This window comes from Microcaecilia unicolor, chromosome 8 (genome assembly GCF_901765095.1).
Source record: "Microcaecilia unicolor chromosome 8, aMicUni1.1, whole genome shotgun sequence".
NCBI lineage: Eukaryota > Metazoa > Chordata > Amphibia > Gymnophiona > Siphonopidae > Microcaecilia > Microcaecilia unicolor.
This window is the reverse complement of record NC_044038.1, coordinates 53,510,532-53,524,501: the sequence shown is the minus strand read 5'-3', so window position 1 is coordinate 53,524,501 and position 13,970 is coordinate 53,510,532. Positions and strand designations below refer to the sequence as shown.

Sequence of the window (13,970 nt, the reverse complement as noted above, 5' to 3'; positions counted from 1 at the left end):
AAAAATGTAACGAAGGATGCTATATTGGAGAAACAGGCCAGATGCTTAAGACAAGCTTCAATTTACATAGACATCACATGAACAATACAGTCAGTAGGGCCCCCACCCCGGTGGGACAGCACTTCCCAGAACCAGGACACTGTACCAGTGATTTCACAGTGAGAATACTGAAAGGTAACTTTAAAACCATACAAGAACGTAAGACCTTTTAAGTCAGAATGATTGAATATTTTAACACCCAACAGAAAGGACTTAACAAGGACCTGGGGTTCCTAGCCCATTATAAACCATAAAGCTGTATGTCTCTGTTGATCACCCCATCCCTCACCTATCCACACCCATCCTGTTAGAATATCAATTATATGCTTTGATGTCCCCATGCATACCTCCGACCCACCCCCATCCTCCCACCCTGTCAGACTGTCATAGTAATGCTTGAATGTTTTCACTTATATACACTGTCAGCTAGCACATTTGCTTATTTCCGATCTGACGAAGGGCAACCTTCGAAAGCTAATCAAGAAATATATAAAGTTATGTCCAATAAAAAAGGTATCATCTTATTTTCTTTTCCATGTTTTATTTTGTTTGATTTCTATTTATATACTTTTTCACAGAAAGGTATTGAATAATTTAGGGAAGGGCTTTCTTCATGCAGAAGTTTTGTCCAGCATCAGTCTAAATGTGACAACATTGTCCAGTTCAGCACACTATTAGCCGCCAAGTTCATACAAAGTTAATTATATTCAGTAGAAAAGACATCTGTGGCCTCGGGCTGATTGCTATGTGAATATTCCATCACTGTTTAATTATTACTACCGTGTATTACATATTAAGGTAATTTGCTTTAAACATGTTTTAATTAATTTATCCAGTCCTTTCATGCATATGGTTTTGCTTTTTAATTACAAAGGTGAATGCTAAGGGTGGTTGAACAATTAGGTATAAACTGTTTTGTTTCTGACTTGTTTTGGAATTTTGACTGCTTTGGGTCCTGTGCTGATCTGTACATCTGCTGTCTTAGAAGAGCACGGAAGAAAATTATTTATGTTTTACTAGTATTACTGCTTATAGAATCTGTCTTTCTTGTTGGGGGGGGGGGGGAAGGGGTCAAGGTGACTACAGCACGGCAAGGGCTTGGCAGTCTAGGAGCTCGGATGGAGATTACTTGTGGCGGGGATGGGCTAGATTCCCCACAGGGATGGATGGGGACGGGTTGGATTTCTGTCCCCGTGCAACTCTCTTATTTCAAGTGTGGGAGCTTTTGCGCCTATGAATCAAAGGAAATGAAAGGGCTACCAATGTTTCTTATACTTGTTCTAAGGGATACAGGAAGCAGGTAGATTTATTGTGAGATATGTAGGAACTTGTTCAGATTTACTCTGTGAGTAGAGTTCAGTGTACTTCCTTGCCTATTATTGAGAACAATTTTAAGGGAAGGAGACCGTAAATGAATATCCTTCTATTAGAGGTATATAAAAGAGTAACAAACTGGTGTATATGGTAAATGAGGTCCTTTAAATCTAAAAACAGGAAAGGCACCTGATCCAAAGAAGGGGAATTACTGCAATCATAAATGATTTACTTTCAATAGACAGATGCAATTAGAATAGAATGTATTGCTGGAGATAATTGGTGTATTAAGCAAACTATATAGTAAGTGCAAGCCGGGGGGGGGGGGGGGGGGGCAGGCTGATCAACAAGTGTCTGTAAAATGTGTTAGTTGTGAAAACTTTATCCAAAGCTGTATTAACCACTCTACTTCACCACCACTTGGGCTGAGGGGTAGAGTGGGAGTGCTTAAGGACAAGATGTGTAATATATGAAACTATTTATGTTATTTATTTAGATTTTGCTCACACCTTTTTCAGTAGTAGCTGAAGGTGAGTTACATTCAGGTACAGTGGATATTTCTCTGTCCCAGGAGGGCTCACAATCTAAGTTTGTACCTGAGGCAATGAAGGGTTAGGTGACTTGCCCAAGATCACAAGGAGCAATAGTGGGATTTGAACCAGCCACCTCTGGATTGCAAGACTGGTGCTCTAACCACTAGACCATTCCTCCAAAACAAATTAGACAACAGAAACTTAACTGAATTGTACAGAAAACCACAGCTCAGAGGTAAGAATTAGCCAGGTAGAAATTAAAAGAGGGAATACAGAAAATGTGGCTTAAATATAAAATATAACAGATAAAAAAAATTCAGTGGATTAAAAACAAAAAACGGGCAACAGAAACTCAACAGAATTGCACAGAAAACCACAGCACAAAGGTAAGAATGCAGGAAATGTGCCTTATCCCAGACAGGTTCCCACAAGGCTGTTTTTGTTTTTATTCCACTGTTATATTTTGATATTTAAGCCATATTTTCTTTATTTTCTCTTATTTCTACCTGGCTAATTCTTACCTTTGAGCTGTGGTTTTCTGTGCAATTCTTTTGAGTTTCTGTTTTGAATTACACAGCATTTTAAAAGCTGTTATATTTACCTGGGCACTGCATTTGAAAACTTATCTGTTGTAAAATCTTTTAAGGATAAGGGAATTATATATCACCTTTCTGTTTTTTTTTTCCAACTACATTCAAAGCAGTTTACATATTATATACAGGTACTTATTTGTACCTGGGACAATGGAGGGTTAAGTGACTTGCCCAGAGTCACAAGGAGCTGCAGTGGGAATTGAACCCAGTCCCCCAGGATCAAAGTCCGCTGCACTAACCAGTAGGCTACTCCTCCACTGAGGGCAAGATGTACTAAACTAAACGAGCCTTTAACGAACAAGTTTTTAACCCTGGCATGTACTAAAGCCCAATTTCCCACGACAGTAGCAGCAAACGAAAATGGAATGCAGATGAGCAAATTGTGTAGAAACCCTATTGACATGAGATGCACTAAGGTTTTCCACTTGCCCTAACGCTGGAAAACTACGGGAAAGTTAACGAGAGGTCTGTACCTTAGTGCATCTCATTTCAATAGGGTTTCTACACAATTTGCTCATCTGCATTCCGTTTTCGTTTGCTGCTACTGTCGTGGGAAATTGGGCTTTAGTACATGCCAGGGTTAAAAACTTGTTCGTTAAAGGCTCGTTTAGTTTAGTACATCTTGCCCTCAGTGGAGGAGTAGCCTACTGGTTAGTGCAGCGGACTTTGATCCTGGGGGACTGGGTTCAATTCCTCCTGCAGCTCCTTGTGACTCTGGGCAAGTCACTTAACCCTCCATTGTCTGTACCTCTCGTTGGGGCTGCCTGGCTTAAAAATGTAAATGTAAAAAAAAAAAATTGCAAGGGGACAAAAATGCTCGTCAGGAGCGTCCTTTATTGATGGCCTTGCCTTGTCCCCCCCCCCACCTGAGGTCTCCGCTGCTCCCCGCTCCCCCGTTTCATTAAAAAATCATAACTTTAGGCAGCCCCAGCAAATGTAAAAAAAAAAGGATCGGGAGGGGGCAAAAACGCTTGTCAGGAGCGTCCTTTATGGACGGCCTTGCCTTGCCCCCCCCCCCCCGCCGGAGGTCGCCGCTGATCCCAACTCCCCCCTGCATTAAAAAATAACTTTAGGCAGCTCCGCCTCCTGACATCCTCCACCCCTGTGCCCCACCCCCACCGCCCCCCCTGGGGTCGTCACCGCCGCTCCCCCCCCTCCACCGGGCCCCCTTCGTCTTACCGGGCCCTCACAGCGCCTCTCACCTCTGCGTGAAGGTGCTGCACAGCATGGGGAAGAACAGCTGATCGCATCTTTGGATGTCCCTCCATTCCTCCTGGGCCCGCCCTCGTCTGACGTAAGTAACCTACTTAGGGCAGACGAGGGCGGGCCCAGGAGGAATGGAGGGACGTCGGAAGAGGCGATCAGCTGTTCTTCCCCATGCAGCGCTTTCACACAGAGGTGAGAGGTGCTGTGAGGGCCCGGTAAGACGGAGGGGGGGAGCGGCGGCGACAACCTCAGGGGGGCAGCAGGGGCGGGGCACGGGGGCAGAGGATGGCGGGAGGCGGAACTGAGGAGAAAGAGAGGAAGGAAGGGAGAGAGGGGAGCCGTGGCTGCCTAGAGTTATGATTTTTGAATGCAGGGGGGAGCAGGGAGCAGCGGCGACCTTGGGCGGGGGGGGGGGAGGGGGCAAGGTCATCCATAGAGGACGTGTTTGTTTGTTTTTCTAGCGTTTTTAGCATGCGCAGAGTAGCCAGCATAATGCTTGGCTGCTCTGTGCATGCTTTACGGGCCGATTATCGACGGTTTTACCGAAGGGTTAGAGAATGCAAGTGAGCTGCAACGAACAGCTGATTGGCATTCCCTTTCCTTCGTTCATAGCCGTTCCGTACCGATTCGTTATGGAATTCGGTACGGAATGGCTCTAACGAGGACTTTTGTGCATCTTGCCCTAAGTGTTTTCAGAACTAGGCTTCTGGCCATCCCCACCTGTTTTATTTTAGGCTGATTTGAAAAGCTGAGGTATGGCTGGCAGGCAGGCAGGCAGGCAGGCTTGCTGGCCTCCTTAAATACGAAGCTCAGGGACACCACATGGTCTTTTAAAGATCTGCCTTGCTGGAAACCTTACTGTCTGGGATAAGGCATATTTCCTGTATTCTCTCTCCTCATTCCTACCTGGCTAATTCTTACTTTTGTGCTGTGGTTTTGTGTGTAATTCTGTTGATGTTTTTTGTTGCCTGTTTTTGTTTTTATTCCACTGCATTTAAAAAAACTGATATATTTGATATCTACCCAGCCTGTAATGGCCTTAAATACAAATCAATTTATGCCTCCAACTTTACATACATAGGCACTCAACTGTGGAATGCTCTACCCAGACCAGTAATGTCTACCCAGATCTACCTAAACTTCAGGAAATTATTGAAATCAGTACTGTTTAAGAAGACTTATTCCCCAGGTTTAACATAATTCAAATTAACTCTTACCATTAATATGACCCAAGGACACTAATTACCCATTATCATCATTTACCCATTGCTGTTTGTTATTTCTATCGTACTTTCTGTATAATTGTACCTATTGTACTGTAGCCTTATTACAGATTTATTGTAAGTAGGGTTACCATATTTGCCCTAAGAAAAAAGAGGACACGTGCCCCGCCCCCTGACACACCTCTTCTCCGCCCCTGTCCCACCCATGCCCCACCCCCTATACAAGACTTCAATGGAAGTCTCCAACCCTAATTCTTGTTTAATGTGGGATATAACTGCCATAAATATGTAAATAAATAATTAGAAAGAAACTCTGAATGTTGACCACCTGATTTTTATACCTTGATGTCTTTACCAGGAGAAACAAAAATCTCTGCAGTGCATGAATATAACACATGCTAAGGTGTCCTTATAACCAGCCCCTCCAAATAACACACCGTTTATGATTTATAACAAATTCCTACAATACCTATGAAAAGTTATTCCGTTATTTATACTTCCATCTGTGTACATCCGTGTGTTGCACAAGGCAGCATGCATGGGCCACATGGCAGCCTACCAAGTTACCTACCAGCTCCAGACCAGTACCATCCGAAAGAAAGTGGCTCTGACCCCGGACTCAGACAGGGAGGCCGCCCTTGGAGGAGAGACAAGTCGGAATCAGGATTAAAAAAATTGACCTCATCGTCGTCGATATGGCAGCGGCTGTGCAGGCGGCAGGCACTAGAACTGAAGCGCTGCACTGCGCGCCTGCCTGTGTGCTCGTGCAGGAGGACGGACGGAGGGCGGATCATTTTAATCAGCTGACTGGGGCGGGCGGGCTGGGCTGGCTAGCGCACACGCACGGACGCTGCACGTCGGCGTCGGATCACGGGAGGAGTCGAGTCAGACAACGGGAGGAGTCGAGTCAGGAGGAGGAGAAACCCCGGACAAAGCCAACAAATCAGGAAATCCGCCCGGACTCCCCACGGCGCCCTCAAAAAGAGGACATGTCCGGGGAAATCCGGACGAATGGTAACCCTAATTGTAAGCCACTTTGAGCCTGCAATCAGTGGGATAATGTGTGATATAAATGTAATAATAAAATAAATTTAAGCCACATTGAACTTGATGGCTTTTGTGGGATACAAGACCATAATGAAATGTAATGTAATTCCAGGCCATAGGGTGGGGTCAATAAACAGCACAGATTTTGAAAATATTTTGTGCAGAATTCCCCCAGGATAATAAATTATGCACTGATTACACATACCCTTCATCAAGAAGATTCAAAAGATTCCCTCCTCTCCCCCCCACCCTTAACAAAGCGGCACTACCAGTTTGCGTGTGCTGAATGCGAAGAAACCCATAAGAATTGAATAGGCTTGTTGATTCACCACTTTGTAAAAAGCGCCCTTAAATTATTATCTCCTAAAGCAGGGGTGGAACCCCCCCCCCCTCACTTTTGTTTACTATATGTGCTTGGAATACATTTTGCATATTTGTTTGACTCCCAACTTGTCCTGGCTGCAGAAGAGGTAAGAGTAGTAGGACTAGGACAACCTGAGTAAGGGTCGAGCGAGGGGGCAGAGTGGATAAATACCCTGCAGTTGGGGGATAGAACATAATGGAAGACGACCTACACAACAGCTATAACAGTGGCCTGACTGAAGGAGGCAATCAGAATCCAAAAGTTAAAGATGGAAGTAGGATACAGGGCTAGGTGGACCTTTTGTCTGACCGATAATGCTTATATTCTAATGAAGGGAGTAGTACTCCATGGATCTAGAAATCCTGCACGTGGCTCCTTTCTCAATTTTCTGGCTGCCTAAGTGAAAGACCAGATCCTTGATTGGTGAGTCAGGCTGAGATAGTGAGAGTTGTTCTGATTGGCCACCCTTTTCCTCCTCCTCTTAAACTGTGGCGAGTCACTGAGCTTGGAATTAGGACGGGAGTTCCGCTTTCAGCTTAAGTAAGTTGCTGAATATTAACTGGCCCTAACTGGAAAGGGTACGAAGCACAAGTGGAGGGTCTGTCCCCTTCTAGGCCCCCCCATGGCTACTGTTTTTGAAATGCTGGAAGTTGATGACGTAGCAAGCAAAGTTCAAATAGGAAGGTGAAAGGCAAAACACATTCCCTTTCTTTCTGTAAATTTTAAATGTAAATGTTGGCGCGCAACATTCAGTGTAATGGTGGTCTGGAAAGAGGAAAGCTCCAGGGTCGTTTTGCATTTGTTTTGGCGTATTTGTGATATTCCGATTCTTAGTGGTGGCTAGTTGAAGGCAAGGTGCCTTTTTGGAGAGCCTTGGAGAGGTTTGCTTTGAGCCTGGTGAGTTCTCAGCCCTAGAGAGTCGGAGAGCTAGAGGAGAGACAAGCGTAAGGCTGATATCTCCGCCAGGAATATGATTAACTTACTCCAAACCAGGGCTCAGAATACCTCGGATCCATGGTGAGGAGAAAAAAGGCACCCCCTGGTTTCGAGGAACTGCAAAATGGGTAGGATTTTGTTGCTTAAAACACTTTTAGGGGGTTATTCTTTTTGGGAAGTCTGTGTGTAGCCCGACGGCTAGTTCCCAATCTATCGTCGTTTTTGGTTTTCAGAGCGCTAAATGTGAGAAGCGCTTGGGGTTGGTTTTGTGGAAAAGGACAGAAACTGGTAAAAGATGCTCTTATGAAAAGACCTCATATCGTTCGAGGAAGAACTGGGGCTCCATTCTCGTTCCTCCAAGAGGTCAGGGGGCAGATTTGAAGGAGTTTAATAGGAATTTTGCACAGGTTGTTTTGTCGGGACAGCGAAAGAGGATTTGTCACAAACAACGGCGGCCATGTTGAAAAGAATTTCTGGCTCTTAACTTCTTATTCTAGTGATTTTCTTTTCTTGCTTTTAGTTTTTAAAGTGTGATGATCTTGATATGCCCTTTCCCTACAGGATGACAGTGAAACTGGGCGACGGAAGCGAGGATGAAGGGGTGAAAAAACTGGGCAAAAGAGCTGCGGTAGACGAGGAATCGTTGCAAGGAGCTGACGGAGAGACTGAAGACCGAAGCAGCAGCAGCAAAAGCCCCACGAAGAAAGAAGAGGTGACTTCTTCCACCAGTTCCTGTACAAAACAAATCGATCAGGCATCTTCACCAGTACAGCCTTCACAGACCCAAGACCAGCATCATTTTCTGAGGTCCAGTGTCAGACCTCAAAGCAAGAGGTTAAGAAAGGATTCCTCGGCATCCTGTACTGCTGCCAGCAGCACCAACGTAAAAGGAAAAGGTATTGTTTTTAAAAGCCCCGAACATTTCGACAGAATGGATGGCACTTGAAGCTAACTGTACATATTTGTTCTTCTGTCACACAGTTAAGGGCCTGTCCCAGGTTCTGTGGATTCTTAATTGCTGCTCGCTTTATTTTAAATGTTTTTCTCCTAGTCGGTCAGTTCTTGCTGGTGTCTAGGGAGTTGAACTGAATCGTGTCCTTTCTGTTTACATTTGCAAAATAGGTTGTTTTGGTTGCTGAAAAAAGCTTAACCCCTAAAGATATTTAATTTTGATTAGTGAATTATACTTAAGCAAGATATAATCTTTTGATAGTACATAATTGTTACCAGTGGGAAATTACAGAATATTAACAAACTTTCAGGACTACGTAGTGTTAGAAGAAGTGCAACTGATTTGTGAAATAATGTAGTCCTGAAAATTATAACAGATGTTAGTTTGGAAACAGGCTTTTAGCATTCTTTGAATATTTGACCATTTAATTCTGTACGCTGTGCAGCGTTCGCTCTCATCAAATTGCATTTGTGGAGAAGCAATCCGGTGTTAATTTAAGAAATGGGAATTATGTAGCTCAATGTGGACTGGAGTAGTTTGCATGGTTGGGAATGTTTTGAAGAGATCACATTTTTTGCATGTTTGTATCTGTTCTTTATGAAATATGTAGTTCTGGAAATAATACATCAGCTTTGCCAGATCTTGGTTGTATCAAGTAAATTGTCATTGAGATCAGAAGTATTGTCAAGATGTGTACAAAAAGATAATTGACAGATCATGGTAACAAGTTGTTTCCTAAACCATATAGCATGCTGAATGAGATACCTTGTAGTAAACTTTTAATTGCGTTTAGAATACAAATGAATTGAAAGCAACAGTACTTAATGTAGAGGATGTTTTGGTTCAACAGTTTTTTTTTTTCTGCTCTTTTGGACTTTAAGATTAATTGGATCAAAGATCTGTTGTGATTACAGCACCATTAATCTTCAATTGTAGCTATCTGGTGATGTACCTTTTACCATTGATAACTGAGCCATCACAGCAACCCTGTCAAAAGGTGACTAGATTGCAGCTCCTTTTTGGACCCAGGGGCATGTACATATTTAACCTCTCGATTCCATAAACAGTGCAAGCCCTTAGCAATAATTGGGTACTACTGTTAACCAATTATTACAGTTAATTGGCATTGATTAGGATTTGCACGTGTATCTGGCTGTGCGCTCTTCTATGAGGCTCAGCACCTAACTTTCATAGCAGGTTTCTGAAAAGGGAGGTGTTCCAAAAAGTTGCACATGCAATTACTCAGCACAATTAACTTGAGTACAAGCATTTACACCAGGTTTCAGCAGGTGTAAGTCTGGCGCTCAAAGAGTACGCACCCTTTATAGAATCACGCTTAGCACTGAGCTTTTCTTGTACCCCTTTTTGAATGCTGTTTACTGAATATAATCCCAAGTGTGCAGTGGCTCACCATCTTGGGACAGTGAGTGCTCACTTGCAATATCTCCAGCCAATGCTGATGTGGGGAAGTTCCAGGTCTCATGTTTTTCACTGGCAGTTCATGGTACTGCCACTGAGACATCTTGCTAGCTGTGTAGAAGTGTTTTAGATCCCTTTTTATTTTTTTTTATCAGAAGATGAGAATTTAATTTAGGGCCCCTTTTACCAAACAGTGTAAGTGGCCCTGTGATGGCGGTGTGTGGGTTTTCCACATGCCAAAGCCCTCTTCTAACGATGCCGGTAAAATACTTTTTTTAAGGAAAGAAATGGACTTTTCTTGGGGAGCCCATACCTCCTATTTAGGAGGTGATGGAGGCTTTGTCAGTAGTCAGGCAGTGCATGGTTACCACTGGGTACACTCCCAGTGCTAGAAAATGATCAAATATTTTTCTAGCACTGGAATTGGGATGCGGCCAGCGCTACCCCTAACACCCTTTTGTAAAAAGGCCCCTTAATGTGAGGTGTGGTCTATTATTTTGTTGCCCTGGCACGCAAGTTGTAATTGCAAGGCTTCTATTTTCTTTGCTAAACATTTTCAAACACATGTTGACTTTTCAATGGTTAATTTGAGTAATTAGTGTGTTAAAACTCCAGCCCCCCCCCCCCCCAAAAAAAAAAAAAAAAAAAGCTGTGTTATTGATAGTAACAGAGATCTGAAGAGGGTTGATAGGTGTAGTAGTGTTGGATTGGAGCAAAAATTGTGTTAATGACATACAGAATGGTGGTTGGTTTTGACATATGATGGTTTGTGGTTTTCATGTTGTGTTTGCAGCTTTAGCAGATAATATTGAACCACTTTCAAGTAAAAAAAAAAAAAAAAAACAACAATGACTGTAACATTCATCTGTTGCTTATTTAAGTGAAGTTTGGGATACCCTTGTGTGATGATAGGGAAATGTTCATGCCATACAACTTGCATTACGTTTTCTTCGTTTGGTAGAGAAAATGGCTTTCTCAAATATGACTGTACTGTTAAAGTTGCCTCATAGACACATGGATTAGTGTTTCACCTACTGGTGTCTACATAAATAACACTTCCCTTCAGATTCAAGCTACTTTTTATATAGATTAGAAGCATGTTTTTGTGTTTATATGTTCAAATTTTCTACTCATTTACAAGGGGATACAGTCCTTATAATAGCAAATAGAATGGTGCTACATAAACAGAAGTAAGGCAATCCTAACACACCCTTTAAAATACTCATAACAGGCACCCACCCTCTATTGAGCCATATGAGGGAGGATCCAACAGAAAATATTAGGGAGTTCTTATTAAAGAAAACAAAAAATGAAGTATTAAGTACTTGAATCAAACTAAAAAAAAATGCATTAATCCTCCACACTAATGTTACAGCGGGCCTGACTGTATCCAGAGGAATCTAAATGGAAAATGTTTTACTCAGATTCTTTTAGGTGTGTAGGTTCAAAGAAAATATATTGTATATTAACTATCTTAACTAAACATGGTCTCCATTATGAAGTGGTGCTACTGATTAGTGTGCATTGGATATGAAGAGAATGGACTTCTTTGCATTCACCACACGCTAATCAGTAGTGCCACTTTGTAAGATGAGCCCTATGTATGATTTTAAGAAAAAAATATCATCCCCTTTTTCTCTAAAACTTCTTGATGATGCTGGAGACTGGAGAATATGTTTTCTTCCTTTTTGCATTCAAACAGAATCGGGAAACACCACACATGTTGAGCAGCAACTCCAATAATTGGTTGCAAAAAGTGTTTTTTGTTTTTTTTTTTTAATTCTTTCTAGCCTTGAATACTAAAGGAACAAGTAGGGTTGCTTGATCGGCCAGGGTCTCCAGTGGATGAGTCAACTACTTGAGGCATTGTTATATCTTACTAATTTTCATGCCTGGTCCTTTCAGCAGCATTAATACTTGTTTTCTTAAATGGAAGATAGTTCTTCTAAAACCTCTATTAGATATTTCTTGAAAAAGTCCCTAGGACCAGTAGTTTGCGAACGAGAAAAGCTCATGATTCTTAAATTCAGATTAATTTCTATTTTTTAACATCTCTAACCTTTGCTGTATGTTGTTCAGGGAGTACAATCTGGGCTGATAGGTGCTTGTGACAACATATCTAATTTTAAAGTAGCAGTATTTGGAGTGTATCTGTGTGTGTGTGTATATATATATATATATATATATATATATATATATATATATAGATGTGATCTGAATGTTACTGTTTGTCTATGACATAGTCCCTTTGTGAATAGGGGCCTTAAAGTTGATTACCTGAGGCTCACCATAGAAACATGGAGCAGGATGGCAATTGTCAGGTGCATCCAGTCTTGTCAACTCCTGCTGCAATATTATATGCATGTACTTCTCTTTCTAGTGGGCTCAGTCTGTTGTGTACTTGGGGCAGTGGGGTGTTAAGTAACTTGTACAGGTTCACATGGAGCCACAGTGAGAATTGATCCCAGGTTCTTAGCCCACTCTGCTAACCATTAGGCTACTCCTCCACTAAAAGAAAAGAAAAAAAGAGGATGGAAATATCCCTTATGAAGAGGTCCTAACCTAGGGCCCGATGCACAAAGGTAGCTGTAAAATATGGCTGCCTAAATTTAGCGAGTTTCAATCAGCGACCAATGCATAGAGATCACATGCAAATGAGATGCACAGATCCCCAAAGATGCCTTGGGCCAGGGCTGGGTGCTACCATTTTGTGCAGGGTGGTGCACGAGGGTGGTAGGTGTTACCTCCATCTTATCTAGGTATGGGTGTGGGGGTGATTTGGGTCACTTGTTGCTTTTGGGAGGGAGTGTGGTGTCACTAGACCACCAGGACTGTTGTCACCTTGTTAGGGGGGAGCTCGGGGTCATGAAACTGATTTGCATACTTTGCCTCCATTGTATGCAAATCTTTTAATACGTATTAATTGCAGATATCTTGAAAACCTGAATGGCAAGGGGGTACTCCAGGACTGACTTGGGAAACACTGCACTAGACCACTAGGACCATTGTTGCTTTTTTTGTTTTTTTTTTTGGGGGGGGGGGGGGGGGGGTCAGGAGAGAGTTCTGGCGGAGCTCTGAGTTCATTGGACCACCAGGGATTATTGGAAAAATATTTGGGGGTGTCGAGAGGTCAGTTGATGGGGGGGGGGGGGGTCAAGAGGTCAGTTGCTGTGGGGAGGAGGGGATTGGGAGGTGAGATGTAGGGAGCACAAGCCAGGCAGCCTTTGCAGCTGCCTGTCTGTGCTTCCCTCCTCTCCGACAGCTCCAGAGTGTCCGTAAAATGTGCTTGTCACAGCTAGGCCCTCTGGAGCTGTGCATCCCATGGAATGCTCATTAGAATACATTTGCATAGGATTCTCGGAGGCTGCTAATGGCACACGTTAGAGCCATGGAAAACACCTTTGTGCATTACTGGCTAAATAAGGTTTGCATTAAACTGGCTACAGCCAGTCTAAATTAAATGTTGCCAGCACGGTAATTTGTTTGTGTGTCTGCACCTGAGAATGGAGAAGGTGATAAAAATTTATGAAATTATGAGTAGGATGAGATGGTTAAATAGGGAGCAACTGTTCAACCTTTCAAGATATTCGCAAACAGGAGGACATTATTCTTATTTTATTAAAAAACTTCTATGCTGTACAATGCAGAAGTTCTATGGGGTCTTTTTAACTAAGTTGCAGTAAAAAGTGGCCTTAGCATGCCCTTTTTAATTTTTCCCATATGCTAAGGTTGTGTTTACTACATACTGGAAATGGCTGATTTTTCCAAATTAAAGGTCATGCACTCTTGCCATTAGTGTGCAGCAATTAACAAAAATTAGCATGTGAGCCCTTACTGCCACCTATTTTGTATGTAGTAAGGGCTCATACGCTAATCTGGTGCTAATCAGCATGTAGGAATGTGGCTGTACTAATTCACACTGTCATGCCCCCTCTCCGCGCTCTCAGAGAAAATTTAAGCTTTTTTAGCGCATAATTTGTGCATGTACATTGTCCTTTTACTACAGGATACGCAGCATGTCTCATAGTAACCCACACTAGCACTTCACAGCTTAGTAAAAGGAGCACTATGAAACTAATGATCATCAGATTAAAAGCAGATTATAAAAAACATTTCTTCAAACAGCACAGAATGAAGTTGTGGAATCTATTGCTGGAGAATGTGGTACAGGGAATTAACATAGTGGAGTTCAAAAGAGGTTTGTAAAAGTAAAATAAATACATATACTAGAACCATTGCTTATCCCAGGAAATGCTCTGTGGGATCTGCCAGGTACTTTTGACCCGGACTGGTGTTTGACAGGATGCTGGTCTAGATATGCCTAACTCAGCATGACTTTGTTAA

General features: G+C 42.6%; 1 protein-coding gene across 1 annotated transcript in view; it reads left to right on the top strand.

Annotated features, from left to right (window-relative positions):
* The first annotated feature begins 6,894 nt into the window (after positions 1–6,894).
* Positions 6,895–13,970, top strand: part of CRAMP1 (cramped chromatin regulator homolog 1) — a 615,140-nt gene continuing 608,064 nt past the window's right edge. Inside the window, 2 exon segments of the mRNA XM_030211519.1 lie at positions 6,895–7,003; positions 7,817–8,151. Of these exon segments, the coding sequence (XP_030067379.1) occupies positions 6,942–7,003; positions 7,817–8,151 (397 nt within the window). The 5' untranslated portion in view covers positions 6,895–6,941.